This window comes from Suillus clintonianus, assembly GCF_016758775.1.
Source record: "Suillus clintonianus strain FC179 chromosome Unknown DEU56scaffold_60, whole genome shotgun sequence".
Lineage (NCBI taxonomy): Eukaryota > Fungi > Basidiomycota > Agaricomycetes > Boletales > Suillaceae > Suillus > Suillus clintonianus.
This window is the reverse complement of record NW_024539284.1, coordinates 146,365-161,209: the sequence shown is the minus strand read 5'-3', so window position 1 is coordinate 161,209 and position 14,845 is coordinate 146,365. Positions and strand designations below refer to the sequence as shown.

The 14,845-nt window shown below is 48.3% G+C and overlaps 8 protein-coding genes across 8 annotated transcripts; 2 read left to right on the top strand and 6 right to left on the bottom strand.

Annotated features, from left to right (window-relative positions):
* The first annotated feature begins 42 nt into the window (after positions 1–42).
* On the top strand, positions 43–2,075 carry DEU56DRAFT_815978 (ribosomal protein L37e-domain-containing protein). The gene is made up of 7 exons (XM_041353808.1): positions 43–221; positions 277–882; positions 1,099–1,105; positions 1,185–1,200; positions 1,266–1,336; positions 1,461–1,599; positions 1,671–2,075. The coding sequence occupies exons 2-7, from the start codon at positions 541–543 to the stop codon at positions 1,717–1,719; spliced, it is 624 nt and encodes a 207-aa protein (XP_041206211.1). The 5' UTR covers positions 43–221; positions 277–540; the 3' UTR covers positions 1,720–2,075.
* DEU56DRAFT_740764 (uncharacterized protein) lies at positions 312–533 on the bottom strand (the record flags this gene model as incomplete). The annotated part of the gene is made up of 1 exon (XM_041348838.1): positions 312–533. The coding sequence occupies one exon, from the start codon at positions 531–533 to the stop codon at positions 312–314; it is 222 nt and encodes a 73-aa protein (XP_041206212.1).
* A 706-nt stretch (positions 2,076–2,781) lies between the features above and the next one.
* DEU56DRAFT_815971 (uncharacterized protein) lies at positions 2,782–4,212 on the bottom strand. Its single transcript, XM_041353807.1, has 6 exons — positions 4,128–4,212; positions 3,903–4,012; positions 3,650–3,847; positions 3,443–3,580; positions 3,346–3,382; positions 2,782–3,256 (listed from the first exon to the last, which is right to left on the bottom strand). The coding sequence occupies exons 1-6, from the start codon at positions 4,173–4,175 to the stop codon at positions 3,185–3,187; spliced, it is 603 nt and encodes a 200-aa protein (XP_041206209.1). The 5' UTR covers positions 4,176–4,212; the 3' UTR covers positions 2,782–3,184.
* DEU56DRAFT_740773 (uncharacterized protein) lies at positions 2,796–2,957 on the bottom strand (the record flags this gene model as incomplete). Its single annotated transcript, XM_041348840.1, has 1 exon — positions 2,796–2,957. A coding segment is annotated over one exon (162 nt), but the record flags the coding sequence as incomplete, so codon positions are not given.
* Positions 4,213–5,943: 1,731 nt separating the features above from the next.
* On the bottom strand, positions 5,944–7,355 carry DEU56DRAFT_757926 (uncharacterized protein; the record flags this gene model as incomplete). Its single annotated transcript, XM_041350186.1, has 7 exons — positions 5,944–6,158; positions 6,206–6,260; positions 6,325–6,435; positions 6,485–6,576; positions 6,890–6,965; positions 7,030–7,114; positions 7,213–7,355. 7 exons carry the CDS (start codon positions 7,353–7,355, stop codon positions 5,944–5,946), a joined length of 777 nt encoding a protein of 258 aa, XP_041206208.1.
* A 924-nt stretch (positions 7,356–8,279) lies between these two features.
* DEU56DRAFT_914882 (uncharacterized protein) lies at positions 8,280–9,035 on the bottom strand (the record flags this gene model as incomplete). Its single annotated transcript, XM_041357679.1, has 1 exon — positions 8,280–9,035. One exon carries the CDS (start codon positions 9,033–9,035, stop codon positions 8,280–8,282), a length of 756 nt encoding a protein of 251 aa, XP_041206207.1.
* An 84-nt stretch (positions 9,036–9,119) lies between these two features.
* DEU56DRAFT_718877 (uncharacterized protein) lies at positions 9,120–9,665 on the bottom strand (the record flags this gene model as incomplete). Its single annotated transcript, XM_041347649.1, has 1 exon — positions 9,120–9,665. A coding segment is annotated over one exon (546 nt), but the record flags the coding sequence as incomplete, so codon positions are not given.
* Positions 9,666–10,827: 1,162 nt separating this feature from the next.
* Positions 10,828–11,749, top strand: DEU56DRAFT_757924 (uncharacterized protein; the record flags this gene model as incomplete). The annotated part of the gene is made up of 4 exons (XM_041350185.1): positions 10,828–10,942; positions 11,001–11,062; positions 11,113–11,581; positions 11,652–11,749. 4 exons carry the CDS (start codon positions 10,828–10,830, stop codon positions 11,747–11,749), a joined length of 744 nt encoding a protein of 247 aa, XP_041206205.1.
* Between the last annotated feature and the right edge of the window lie 3,096 nt (positions 11,750–14,845).

Sequence of the window (14,845 nt, the reverse complement as noted above, 5' to 3'; positions counted from 1 at the left end):
TGCATATCTGTGAATAAAACAATCCCATTATATAGCACCCTTGCGTTTCACAGAACAATTCAGAATCACGTATGTTGCATTTGCTCGTTGGCGTTGTATCGGTTCCAAAATGTACAATGAAAGGACATAAGCAGACGTAATACAATGAAGTTCTTGAGAAAGAAGATTGGTCCGCGCGTGGGATAAGAAACTCCAAGTGACAAATATCATTTGGTACTGGTGCAGCAGTGATGAGTTAGCGGTGCGGGCAAGCAATGACGTGGTAATTTACCTGAGCCCACTTCGATTTAGTTTGCATCGCGACGACAATGTCAGCACATGAAATATGGGTCCGCAATAGTGACCCAAGGCAGGTCCTCATCGTTCAGCCCACTCTCTTCCATTACCTGCTTCTTCACGTCACGGTCCGCATCCAGCTCCATGAAACGAGAGAAATGGACCACCGTTGACTCTGGATCTTCTCTCTGCGTTCGAGCCAATATGATGACTGGTTGACAGCTCCCTCGAGGATAGTCGGTGGGGACGGCCCGCATATAATCTATGTTTCTCTCTTTGAACCAGAAGTTGAGATCTCTAGAAAGGAACGCGTCCTGCAAGTGCTGGTGTTGCTGTCCCTGCTTCTCTAACCATGTGCGCACTTGCTCGAAGCTGAACGCCCAGCCGCCTATCTTGAACACCATCCTAACTGATGGAAGGGGGAAACATTGGAAGCCTTTGCATGTACGAACGTACTATATATTAGTAGGCCTTGTCGTCCACTTTAAGGTTGCTTTCACACGAAAGCTTACTATTCCCACGCTTCCAGCCTCCCCTACTGAATCAACCCCAGCACGCCCACCGGTATCACCACCGTCTCCAAATCCTCAAGAAAACGTCAAGATGGTGAGTCTCGCTGCCCATTCGACGTCCGATAGGTCTTTGTACATGCGTGCAAGCTTCCTGGGTGAAAAATCGGGATGGAATTGGGCGATTGTTGGGTGGATGGAGATGATATGTATTGGATGACATTAGTGTTCAACGGAAGGGGTGGACGTTATTTTGCGTGTCTGGCCGGTACATTGCCCATTTCATGTTAGCTGACCTCTTGAATTTCTACAGACGAAAGGTTCGTTTGATTTTACGATTCGATCGTTAGGGTTTAGAATTTGACGGATGGCTTGTTGTCGATGTTCTTGGATGACCAGGTACTTCGTCCTTTGGGTGCGTGGTATTTTCCCTTGCAACTTGGAGTGTCTCTCTCATGCGGTTGTATTTGAATCGTGCAGTAAGCGACACACCAAGTCCCACACGCTCTGCCGGCGCTGTGGTGTTCGCGCATTCCACAGGCAACACAAGAGTGCGTTTCTACGACTTCTTATGAGGCGATATCTGACCTTTCATTTGCTCGTCTCCGTCCTGTTTCCACTCTTTCCTCCACTACTACAATCCACCTCGGAAAAACTGTCATTCCCGTATCCCAGCCTGTGCCCAGTGCGGCTACCCCGCAGCAAAGTTGCGCTCGTATGAGTGGGGCCAAAAAGCCAAGCGCAGAAAGACCACCGGAACCGGGCGCATGCGCACGCTCAAGCACGTATCGAGGAGATTCAAGAACGGATTCAGGTGCGTTCCTTCTATCCCCATCCTAATAACCGTATTAATATTCATAACACGAACTTTGTCTTGCGATACAGAGAAAACACCGTCGCGAAGAAGCGTGTCAGGCCAACCGCGGAGGCATGAGCGCAAGCGTAAACGAGCATATATGATTCTATATGCCGCGCTTGCATGTTGTTTTACATACTTGAGAATTTTTAGCCTATGCTTGCTCGCATCATTTTCTACGCACGCACAGAATACATGTTCATGCCATGCCTCCTCGCTGAGAGCGGATTGAGTCGGGATGTTGATGGTCAATTAATGTCTCCTTTGTCTGATACAGATGACCTTCCTGTACTATCGTTTCGAGCCTGGTGTTTCAACGCACCCGAACTCGCGTCTAGGCCTACCATCAGTGTTATGCAACACGCTTGAACGTATAAATCGACTCCCATTCCCGCACGTTTGCCCCACATCATTTTACAAGACAAGTCCGAGCAACAACACATGAATAAAATCTATTCCAAAATCAGCCCAACTCGAAGGAGTCCACAATAGATTCTAGATAAATTATGATAGTCCCCGTTCAAGCTGATGGGTATCGGTCAACAAGCCTGTACAATGAAAGTGAAAGACCGGAATAAAGAAGAAAAAAAGGAAATACCAATAATTTTTTTGCGAACATTTATCCTCCCTCGAACGAATGTCGTCATCGCCCACAGCCGCTACGGTGTCGGTGTCGGGTAGGTCTGAGAGTGGTTGAGGTGGGGTGGATGGTGAAGTAGGTTGTTGGGTCCTCATGAATAGACGAAGAAGACGTCGTCGTAGTAGATAAACACGTTGTTCTCCTGACTCTTGGAGTTTCGGGCGGGGACCCCTGAAAGCGGGGAGGAACGCGCGCTCGCATGCGCATCAGAGACAGAGCTGGATGAAGACGGGTGACGCCAGAGCGGAAGGTCCCGTAGAATGAGGTGCTGGCGTTCGTGCACCTGAGCGGGAACGCGACTGCGACAATTTGCGGTGGTTTTGGATGCCCATTCGGGCGGAGGGCGTGGGGAGCGCTGGGTCGGTGTCGGTGTCAGCCCCGTGCTCACTCAGGTTCAGAAAGAGGCACTAGCTCCTGCACGAATTTCTGAGCCTCCTCCATAGTAACGCCCATCCCAGGCTTTAACAGATCCATCTTGTTCCCCACAACCATACAACAAAAGTTGTTGGCTTCTTCATTCATCACTGACTGGGGCTCGGAACTTGAACTCTTCCAACCATTTCGTGAGCGCGTGCATAGTTTCTGGTGTGCTGACGTCGAACATGAGGAGGACGGCATCCGCGCTGCGGAAGAAGGCGGAGGAGAGGGAGGAGTAGCGCTCTTGGCCTGCTGTGTCATGTTGATAGTAAGACTAGTCAAGCGAAGTGGGATTGGCCATGAGAGGAACAGCGCAAGAGGAGCGAGAATACCATCACCAAAGATCCACCATATTGTCGGGGTATCAAACAGCCATGATGTTGAACGTAACCCAATGAGGTCAATGTTGCTATTTCATGCGCGCGACACCTTACATTGAAAAAAGCAAAATGGATCTGCGTAAAGGCCCACCCTCCATAGGGAATGCTACTCCCGCTGCAAAACAGCCAATAACCCAAGACCTCCTAGAAGCGCGTATTTAAGTTGCGGGAAATCATTCTGTGGCGTTATCAGCGTTATGTAGTATGAAAGGGATGCGCTACCAAGTGGCGCACGTATACTCAATTCAGACGGTGAAAGAGACTTACCATGGCGATTGTCACGTAACCGATGTACGGAAGGAATCTGGGGGTGGAGTGCAAGTGAATTGAAGAATAAAATAAAATTGATGTGAAAGACACGCACCCGCGAACTTTGCCAACGATATGTCTTTGGTCGAGCCATTCAAGGCCCTGGTAGAGGTCAATATCATCAACATGATTATTGTCACCTTTCGTGAGCATCAGTTGATGTTCTCCCGGTGGGAGTTTGAGCTTTGCGAGTCTGGGGTCGTAGTTAGTCATCGAATTTGCCCCCGCAGCGAACCAAATGCTGCACACTGGAGAAACTCACTTGTTTTTTATGACACGGTTCTCCGTAGAATTGTCGAACGGGATAGTGACATCCCGGGTTTCCATGACGCGGTGCACGATGGGGATGTCAGCGCCAGGGATCCTGTACACTGTGATGTCACCTGTGTGGTAGCGTTCGCCTGAGGGGTTGGTGAGGAAAAGAAGGTCGCCACGGTAGAATGCTGGTTCCATTGAACCACTGTAGATATGGGATAAATTAATATTTGTTTGGGGTAGGGAGGTTTTGTACACACCTGAGAACAACGACAATCGGCGATTCCGTGTTCAAGATTAGGCCGAGGCCTTTCCATAGCATGAGGCCAGATGCGATGACGGAGGCGAAGTTGAGAATTTGAAGTAGAAACTACAGGAGCCGAGAACGACAGGCGCATATGGGGTCGCACCAAGGACACGTCGGCGCAAATGCAACGAAAGAAAAATCAGCGCTGTGCAAGGTAATTCAAAGCGCTGAGACAAACATGTCGGAAGCCTAGTCTACGGAATGCCTTGAGCTCATCTGAGAACATCTCTACCAGACGATTAGAAAATTGGGAGAGATAAACAGTAAGGAAAGAGAGGTTACCGTGATTCAGACTATGCAAACACGTATTGGTGGCTGTGGGGTGGCTGTGCCATTTCCGGTTAGAAGACTCAGAACTGTGCCATGCCTCGCTGTGGTCAATTGATGTCTCCTTTGGCTGATGCCGGACAAACTGTTCCACCTATGCAGCTGGCTATCTCCCCTGAGTATCCCGCTTCGACAGTATGGGCAGAGATGGCTCTGGGCATGTCATATGCGTACACCATCTCGAACAAGTCACTCAGTGAATATGCGGCCCATGTCGCGCCCATACCGATCACCATTCAAGCTTCGACAACTGCAAGATGGCTAACTGACGTAGTCGGACTCAATCCGTTTTTAACATGGGAAAATCCTCAGAATCTTACCAAGTCTTCATCATCAAAAGCGATGGATAGTACCAGCGTAGCCCCGACGGCCGTTACTACATACCTCGAGGCTCGGTATTCATGTTCCAGGAAGCATCTCCCGTAAGTCCATCGAAACCTACATCGTGACAAAACCAATACCAGCGATGTACGAATCCAAATTTGTAACACAGATTTCCGTGCTGGACCCAACTACATTTGTCTTCAATCATACTACTCAGACGCTGCGTCGGACGACTCGACAACTTTTGCCATTGTTGCGTGCGCCGAAGGCTGCGACCAATTAAACATTCCCATCTACCCAGACCTTACTGGCATACCGACTCTACAGTTCACCGCGCCAAATAACAGCTACGAGCTCGCGTTCCTCGTGTGCAAGCCCAACATTACAATCGAAACACGCGAGGTTCGCACATAAGGTTCCTTCATATTGGAAGTCCAGCCACTCCTTGAAGGCAAAGCATATCGAAGGCAAGGGAACTTAGATTTCATGCAAGGCGTAGCAACGTCCTACCTGTCAACAGACTCGGGCCCGCTGATATCAGAGTGGTTCGGCCTCGGGTCGGAGACGCAAGGGTACACTCAAATAGTGCAAGCTGCGGCGAAGGATGAGTTCGTCATATGTCGTGTGCACAGTCTGGCGGCCACTCGTTGAGATTCTTGTGTCCTCAAAATATATCACGGGTAGCGAAGGCACGGCTTACGTCCCAGGGCGAGTGTCTGGCATGCAGCTCATCTTCACAAATGAAGGCACAAGCATCGGAGGCACAAACAGGCGAGCAAAAAAAAACCTCATTCGCGCTGGGTGCATTATGGTGCCGATCAAGACGTTGTGGTGATCCTCGACCGCCATAAGATTGCCCTCCGCAGCAGTCAAGGTGTGGATTCACTGCGAATGATATAGCCTTCAAAAGGAAAAGAAAATCCGTGCCGGAGATGGTGCGATTACAACTACATACTTCAGTTTTTTTGAGTCAAAAGTTTGAAATACCATTGTATGTTTTTATTCACCAAACAATTTTGGGCCTCTGACTTGTGCACAATTTTGTGAACCCATTTACGTTCGATCGTGGATTCTGTCGCGAATAGTGGAAAATATCTGTAATCACTCATGGCGATATATATATTATTTAAAAATCTGAAGGACGGAGAGTCCTGACAGTCGAAGGCAAGAAGGAACATATCTCAGAGTTTCCCAGTATATTTGACTGACACAAAACGATCCAAATGCCAAGCACGTCTCTTCTGATACCAAGGGGTGGCAGTCAACTACTAGGTGCCACTATCGCTGCCTTCAGCCCTACAAAGACCTGATTCCTATCGACCCGGCGAAAGGGATCCTTGGAACTATCGCGAACATCTTTCTATGTGCAAGTAGCCCTTTCCTGAATTGACACTTAGGTTCGTACAGCCAGCAATCAAGGACGAGTCTGATTTCTTAGCGATAGTCAACGAGTGCAAGATGGAACAATCTTTACAGAGGTGACTAAGGATGCTACCGTAGACAATATGCGAGAATCTTTGGGGATGCTTTCCGCGCGCGAGCAGCACTGATTTCCTATCTTTCACTCAGTACATGTTCTGATAAAGGGTTTCATCACCGACGTACCCGGACCTTCATTTGCGTCGCTAGATAGCACAACAGTACTGAGTCGCCGGGGCACCTAACAATGTGCAAGCTCTGGTGGCTACAACAGTCGTTCTCAAGCACGGGATCCCCCCGCACACCTGCCAAGTGCATTTTTTGGCGGGTTCATTCGCCTCGGAGCCGGGCAGGGCTCGTGCAGTGAGAGGACCGATGGCCGTAAATGCCAGGAGAATGATCGTCAAGAGATTCATCTAGAGCATCAGTGTCATAAGTTGGACCTATAGGTTAGATAAACCTTACTGTCAAAAATTGCGAGATTTTGAAGCTAAGTGCGGGTTTGTTTCTTTGTTGGTTGTTCGTCAGTTCTGTGCTCGCGCGCTTTATAGCTGCTGCTAGTCAGAATATTCATCCGCAAGTTCGAAAACAGCAATCATGCCTAGTCTCCTATGAGTGGACCAAACAGAAAGAAGACGGTCGTTCAATACAAATCACTGCACATCATGAGAATGCAGAATCTCTTGGTCATCGCTAAGGGTGGAGGCTATTATCAAGAGCCAGCCGAGTGTGGAGCAAGTCATTAAAAACAACGACACATACTATCAGTTACGGTATATTCGTGATGTAGGCGTATTCTTTAGTAGACCCCAGAGTACCCAGATCGTGCAGATGTATACCACTATGCAGCTTCGAATCTCACAAACTTACGAATATGCCAACAACTCTCAGGTGGTGCAGGGTGGTGCTGGAACTTGCTCTCATCAATATATTTGCAAGTGTATAGCTAGACACACGGACGTGACTAACGTTGACAATTATATAGAGACGGCATATCAATGGGTTGGAACTTGACGCTTGGCAAGCGCTTGGACTTTGAGAGTTATTCTATCACCGCCGCCGATGTTGGACGAGTTCTGGGTTCTACCATACAACCTGGTGAACAATCAGGCATTGACTGGCGCATCGTGTTGAACACTAGACAGGGTCCAACAGATACGTGTGAGTAAGCAGTGAAAACTAGAAGTGCGTACCAAGTGGCCGGTATGCTTTGGAAGTTTGAATTAGAACCGCCGTAATCTGTCTGGTGTTTCTCACAACATCCTTGCCTTGCGTTGAGGTCGTATCGGACAGAAGGTTCGCGGCGAGTGGTGCTGAAGATATCAGTGGGCGACATGGATATAGTTTACCTGCCTCGTAGAGTGAATGCTCACAGCGTATGGTTTCCCATGTTTCAGAAGGACGTCAAGTATCATGCTATTCATCCAGGATAATGAAACATATCAGAATGCGGTCATTGGGATCTAGAGCGAGAAAGTGTGTGGGATAGGTTTGAAGACCACGCCGCACGGTCCTCACCAGGTGTTTTACATAATGAATGCATAACATGTGACATCCATCAAAGCGGAAGTAATAGTGGGGAGCGGCAACTCAGCCAAAGAAAGTGTGGCATTATGTAAGCAAGAAATGCGGTCAAACTAAGGTAGGGCTACTACAAAACCAACCAATCGTGACATGGTGTGACAGCTGACGAGATGCAAGGCACGACGGTTGCGACGTTGATGCATGGGCGGCGCCACCGGCCATGCAAGGAGATTAGATGTATTAGATGTAAGTAGCAAAGTGTCGAGTGTATGTACTATTTAGCTATTAACTATATTATTCCGAAGTCTATGTGATCTGGTTGTCACCAAGTTCCTGTAAAATACTGTCCGGAAGAGTGCGGTGACCTCGATATTTCCTGTTTGCCCATGCCGCTTGCTTTCCGTTCAGACCTTTCCGATATGCATCTAGAAACCGTAAGGACCGGTTCGAAAACCTATAACTGTGTGAGTTTGACTCTTTCGATTCTCAAAGCATCAGCAGCAATACTTACCGACGCATGCACTCAATGGGAACAGAGTTCAGTGCCTTATGAACATTGGTTTCCATCTCTTCGTCCTTCGTGGTGGGTGGATATAATCGGTAAAGTCTTTTAGCATATCCCCAACACTGTTCGATGAAGTTGAGTTCACAGTGAAACTTCGGCAAGATGATTAGCTTGAAGTGCCGCGCGAGGCAGTGTTCTTCCAGGCGACTTGGGACACCAACAAAATCTGGCTCATTGAAGAGGATTCTTCGACAACAACATTGAGTGGCCCCCTCTGGGCACCTGAACTTGGTGCACTGGGCCTTCAGCTTCGAAACATTGTACCCTCTCTCCCACAGAATCTCCGCCATGCCTTTGAAACTTTCCCACATGCTCATGGCCGGGTGGGAAATAAAGCGGCTGTGGTCGTCCGTCTGCGAATCGCCCGTCTTGCATCGGCACCTTCGTTTTTAGAACTTTCCCATCCCGCCCATGGACTGGTTTTCCGTCTTCTCCCAATAGCGTCGTCTCAACTCCCCATTCCCGGATTCCCTTGGGTGTCTTCCATGCAGATAGGGCATCATCTGCTCGTTTCAGGTGCGTGGATGCGTTATCAAACACGAGAACGTGATCTGACTCTGGATAATTGTTTTCCAGGATGTCCATGACCTTCGTCACCTGTTTCAGCATGTCTTCACTTGTGTACCATCCGTCTAGCGACTTCCCTGCTCGAAAGACAACTCTTGCACTCTCTTTCCCATCTCGTGATCTGCACCATCCTCGATCTGCGGAAATGAAATTGGAGATCATGATTGATATCCCTTCCCCCTTTGGACGAGGATCGGAACCTGCATTGAGATGATACCATCCGGAATGACGCCTGTCATTTGCGTAGAATGTGACTTCGTCCTGCAGCCAAACTTCGACAGGACGTTCATGTGGTTCCAAATTGATCTCCGATGTGAGTCCGTCACTCATCCACCGTCTCATTCGAGCTTGTAATGCCATCATCTCCGGTATAAAAATGTTCTGGCGATAATTAACCACATCTCCTCATTCATGTCCATCAACATACTGACCACGATGGTCAGTGCGCCAGCGATACCCAAGTGTATGCATCCATTTCTTCGCCGTTGCGAGGGAAATCGTTGATTTGAGTCCAAAGCGACTCTGGGCTTCTTTGTCAGAGAGGTACGTGACGAGATCCCCTGCCTTGACATATCTCCCGACCGATTGTAGGTGCAGGTGAAGCTCGTTCGTGAGCTCTTCATTATCAAGCTTCGATATCTTCGATCGGCCGTATTGGTCGAAAGGGAGATTGTCACGGTCCGTGATAAATGCCTTGGCCCATGCACGTAGTTGGCGTGCATAATATGTGCCTTTCTGATGCACATTAGCTGTTGCCAATGATGCTGCCATCCACTGAGGTGAGGACCCCTTTCCGAGCGTATCCGCCTCCTTTGACTTGCTGATAAACATTCCTAAAAATGTTTTGATCTGCTCTAGGCGCTCCCGGAGCAAGGCAGGCAAGTCTACCCATATGTGTCCCACTCCATTCTTCCGCAACGGTTTCAAGACGAGCTTTAGATCATCGAGTGCTTCTTCCACAACAGGAAGAGTGGGGGCCGCATGCCAGTTCAGAGCTCGGTATTGACGTGCAGGGCTGGTGGTGTATTCAACATCTTTTTCGCTGTCACCGAAACTGCCGTCTATGCAACTGAGATCATCGCCAAGAGACCCGACAGATTCATGATCTAGGTATGTATCATCATTGTTAGGGCAATCCGACACGAATGCTGAGTAGCGGTTGGGAAGATGCGGTGGATTGGACTCGTTGTGAGCTGCAAGCGTGTCTCTGGTGATATATGTTGGAAGTGATGTCCTCCCTGAGTTGTCATCAATGATCATATCCACTGATTCGAAGTTGGTAGGAGCAAGCGGCACAGTTCTTTCAACATTCGAGAAAATTTCCATATCAGCAAGGACACAAGACACAGGTGATGTGCGAGTTGGCAAGCTAGCATCTCTGACAGTGATATCTGTTTCATCTCCAGCTCCAGCACATATGTCAGTCGAGGCCCGCATAGAAGCGAGGGGAGTCTGGACAAAAAGCTGTCAATCAGCGCTCCGAAGCGTGCCACAAAAAGGTAACATTAAACTCACGCTCAAGTTTTGGTTCTCTTTGTTCGTCTTGCGTAGACCCGGCTCTTGACGTCTGCATTGAAGATTCGCAATGCTCGCGCGGTTCCTCTTGTTGCGTGGAGCCATCTTGGTGAGGGTAATGGAACCGGATGAGGTGGAACGTAATCGCCGGCCAACGGTGGTGCAAATTTCTTGGCAAACTTACTTCGATAAATGCCACAATCCCATCTAATGTCCATAAGTTACACTACATGCACTTTCTAATGAATCGGGTCCCTGTGAACTGTACTACATAGTGTGCTCCATCATTCACAGGTTTCCGATTTTCTCTCCTTCATGTTATCCTAGAGCCTTCATCACTTTGCAATTCTGTCACGCTTTCAATACATTTGTCACGTGATGTTGGTCGATTTTGTAGTAGCCCTACCTTAGTGCTGCCATGGTCCAGTTCCGAACCGTGGTTCGTCCTTGGTTCGGTCCATGGTCCAGCATTTTGCACGGACCGAACCGGAATGAGGTTCGTGGTCCGCTAACTCCTGTGCGGTTCATCTATAGGTTCGGACCTTCCCGAACCGTTCCGAACCCCGAACCGCATCTTCCTTGCAACGCCTTCAAGGCTCAATCACACGCTTTGACTTCTCGATCCTCAAGATTCACCATGGTCACTTTGACCTTTGGCATTCTCAAGACTTTTTTCGACTTATCCTGTCCGGAGGTTCGCATCCCACACACCCTGCTGTCCGATAACGCCTACCTGTTCAATCAAGCTCAAGGTATGACTTTTCCGTCAAATCAAGCGCAATAAACTGATTGACATATTATATTTCTTAGGATCCTTCAATGCATACTATGAGTTAGTAGGAGATTGGGTATTCGCATATAAAGGGAGCAAGGTGAGTGATATATTTTGACTACCGGTACAATGTCTGAACCTGAAGCACAGTGTGCCCTCAACCCAGACGGGTCTCTAAAGGACGCCAAAGACATCGTTTTTTACAACGATCCTGATGATGCCGTCCCCATTTCCGCTCCATCCTCCTCTGCCCAGCCACCCACAGACGCCTTCTCTGTGCTACTGCAGACTGGACGCAAACCAGTGCCACTTACTGCAGGTGCTCGACGCTCCATTCGCACCTCTAAACCTTCTGCGCGCCTTTGTGATTCTGACAACACCTGTTCTTCAACAAGCTGCAAGCGCGCATTATCTAGTGCAACCGAGCAACTAGTTAGGAAGAAGGTTGTGTTACAGCTCTCTGCTCCATTATCCGATGACGACACAGATATTGATACTGACCATGGTGCTGGTCAATCAGATGAGGCCGAGGACGAACATGTACCAGCACCTGAGGATGAACCTGAGGACGAACCCGAGGATCTTCAAGACACCACCATCCGAGCCACTTTATCAAAGAGTGAGCGCACCGCTGATATTCGAACAATCTTCACTCGCGACAACAAATGTTGGGTCTGCAAACCTTGCAGGGATGCTGGTGAAGTTGAAAGCAAGTACACGTTTCGTGGAGGTATCTCTACACTACGCACGCACATTTGCCAGTATGCTCACGTATTCTTTCTCTTAAATGATCCACTAATATTATATATCTATCAGTAATAAAGGCCATTTTCAACTTTACAAGTCACGCTGTGAAGCCGCAAACATCACCATGCACCCTCGAGCAGTTCCAACTGGTGAGGTTCAATCCCTGTGAGTTACACTTGCCGTATTGTAGTGTGCTGTACTGATTCATAAATAGTTCAAGGCAATCCACCCTCGATGGCAGCCTTGCCCTGAAAGCGCCCATGTTTACAAAGGCAGGGCTTCTGGAGTATATAATGGAGCTGATTGTGACCGAGGACGAAGCATTGCAGCTCGTTGACAAACCAGCCTTCTGCAACTTGCTTCGTTATGTCCGCCCTGCCCTTGCCGAAAGTGACGTGCCACACCGCACGAAACTTACGGAGACTGTTAAGGCCCGCGCAGTGGAGGTCGTCAACGTCATTCGTGAGCGTCTCGCAAAGGTAGACAGTCAAGTCTCGATGACTTTCGATTCATGGACGTCCATCATTGGCGACCCTTTCTTCTCCATCACAGGCCACTATATCTGGAGCCCAGATGACAAACCCCAGCAATGGGGGTTACACCGCGAGGAACTCAGTTTTGCGCACATCCAGGGCAATCATAGTGGTCAGAATACTGCTTGCTTGATTGTTGATACCATTAACAAATATGGACTACAAGATAAGGTAAAGTTTAGTCTACTTCTTTGCTGCGCTCAATCTAATCAGTGTGTTGTAGGTCGGATGGATGACCTCTGACAATGCGACCAATAACGATACCGCCATGAAAGCAGTTGGACAAGAAATCGATCCTGAGGGTATGCGGTGGGCACCTGATGCACGCCGCATCAGGTGCCAAGAACATATACTTAATCTTGCAGCACGCCACTTCATTGATGCCGTCGCCCCCACACCTCAAGCTGCTCTCATGAAGAAAATTCGACAAGCCCTTGATAATGGCAACGACGCTGACCTCGACACCTTAAATCAACAACTTTCTTCCATGGACGTCAGTAACAACAACAACACCTTTGATACCGGTGATTCACTCGGCAAAGCTCTTGCCCTCATCGAGCAGGTACGTGCTATATTAGTTAGACTATTCTTTTGCTGATCAAGATCCTCAGATCCGAAAGTCCCCTCAAGCTCGCGCATTTTCCCGCAAGGCTTGCAAAGAGGAAAACGCACCTGAACTTGAGCTGTTGCAATGGATCCGGACTTGCTGGGCGTCGCTATATAAATGCCTGGACCGCATGTTGATCTTGCGTCAAGTGAGTTTTAGTTTTTTTTTTCTTTCAATGTTTAAACTGATTTTAATTAAATAGGCTGTAAACCGTTTCACCAACCTTGCCGATGAAAGCCACGAAGTGCCAACTCTTCGCAACAAGACTTACGACAACTTCAAGCTCGATCGAAGTGATTGGAGACACCTCGGGCTTATTCACCGCATCCTCAAGGAACCAGCCACGGCTCAGCAATCGTTCTCGTCAGCAAAACATCCGACCACATGGAAAACGATCCCTACACTAGAGTGCCTTGCTGATCCATGGAGATCCATGGCACTTGACCCGCAATATCTTCCAATCGCTGATGCGATTAAGGCCGGACTCAAGAACATCGACAAATACTTCAAGAAAACAAGTCAATTGGACGTGTATTTTATTTGTCTTGGTGAGTACTATCAATTTTTACAACTTGTTCTTATCTAATATAATTTAAGTTCTTGATCCAAACTATAAGCTCGCATACGTCGAAGGCCGGTGGGATTCTGAAGATGTTGCAGGTGGCAGAGCTCGTCTGGAGGCCGTGGTGAGTACTCGTCATGTTCTATGTTGTTTTCCCCCTCTCATCTTTTTTTTTTTTTTTAGTTCGATGACTATTATACACCGCCGAGTCGAACACCTACTACCAACGAGCAATCCGCTCCGCCAACGAGAGCTGCCAGTGTACGCAAGCACTATGGCGATGATTGGATGCGCGAGGCTATTAGGACACGCAAGACATCAGACCACCTTACTCACAATCCTCATCAAGAGCTCAACATGTACTTGTCTTTGCCACTAGAGGAGACTGATGACATTGTGGCCTGGTGGGGGGTAAGTTTTATTTTTGACTTGTTTTTTCACTACTAAATCTACTTAATAGCTTCACTCGCTGCAATACCCTACACTCGTGCGCATCGCGCGAGACTATCTACCCATTCAAGGCAGCTCTGTTCCTTCCGAACAAGTGTTCTCAAGCGGAGGAATCACTTTGACTATCCGACGCAATGCATTCGCCACTGACACGTTCACTGCACTACAACTACTGAAGGGAGCATATAGGAATGGGCACCTTTCTGCAGAAGTAGAGGCTGAGGGACATGTGGCTTCATTGGACATGTAACTACAAGTACAAATATCTTGCCTATGAATTTTTTTCCTGCCTGTAATTTTTTCGCGTTCGGTTCGCGTTCAGACCGAGACAAAACCGAACCTGACCGCTGTGAACCGTTCACAAAGGTTCAGTCTAAGGTTCGTTGAAATTTCTAGAACCGAACCTTGGTCCGGTCCTTGGTTCTCGTCCAATCACCTCTGAACCGAACGGAACCGGACCGCGGCAGCACTAGGTCAAACGACACGACCGTTCGAACATTATAACTTATATTGAACTACGACGCCCGTACAACACCAAAACAGCTGTAGAATATTATAGTAAGTCAAAGTAATTAGTAAGCTTATTCTACTCAAAAAATTCAAGGCTCGTCCTCATCTTCACTCTCGCCTGTCTCCAAAGGAACCTCCTGTGTGGTTTACGGCATGTGATGTGAGTGCCTGCATTCGCTGCATTAGGGCCTCCAGTTGCGAGTCGATGTTTTGCAAGGAAGCATGTGCTGGTAGAGGTTGGGACATGGTGGGGGTAGGGCTATGAGGACTCGGAGGGGTGTTTTCATTTCTGGCATGTTTTTTTGCATAAAGCTGAGCTAACTGATCAATCTGGGCAGTAGAACATTTCTTGGTAGTGTTCCAACGGTCCCCTGGGTGGTATAGGGAGGGCATTGAGAGTTCTACAGTGGTCTCTGTGGATTTGTGACGCGACACGACGCGTTTATGAGGCTTATGTAATACAATATGAGTCTA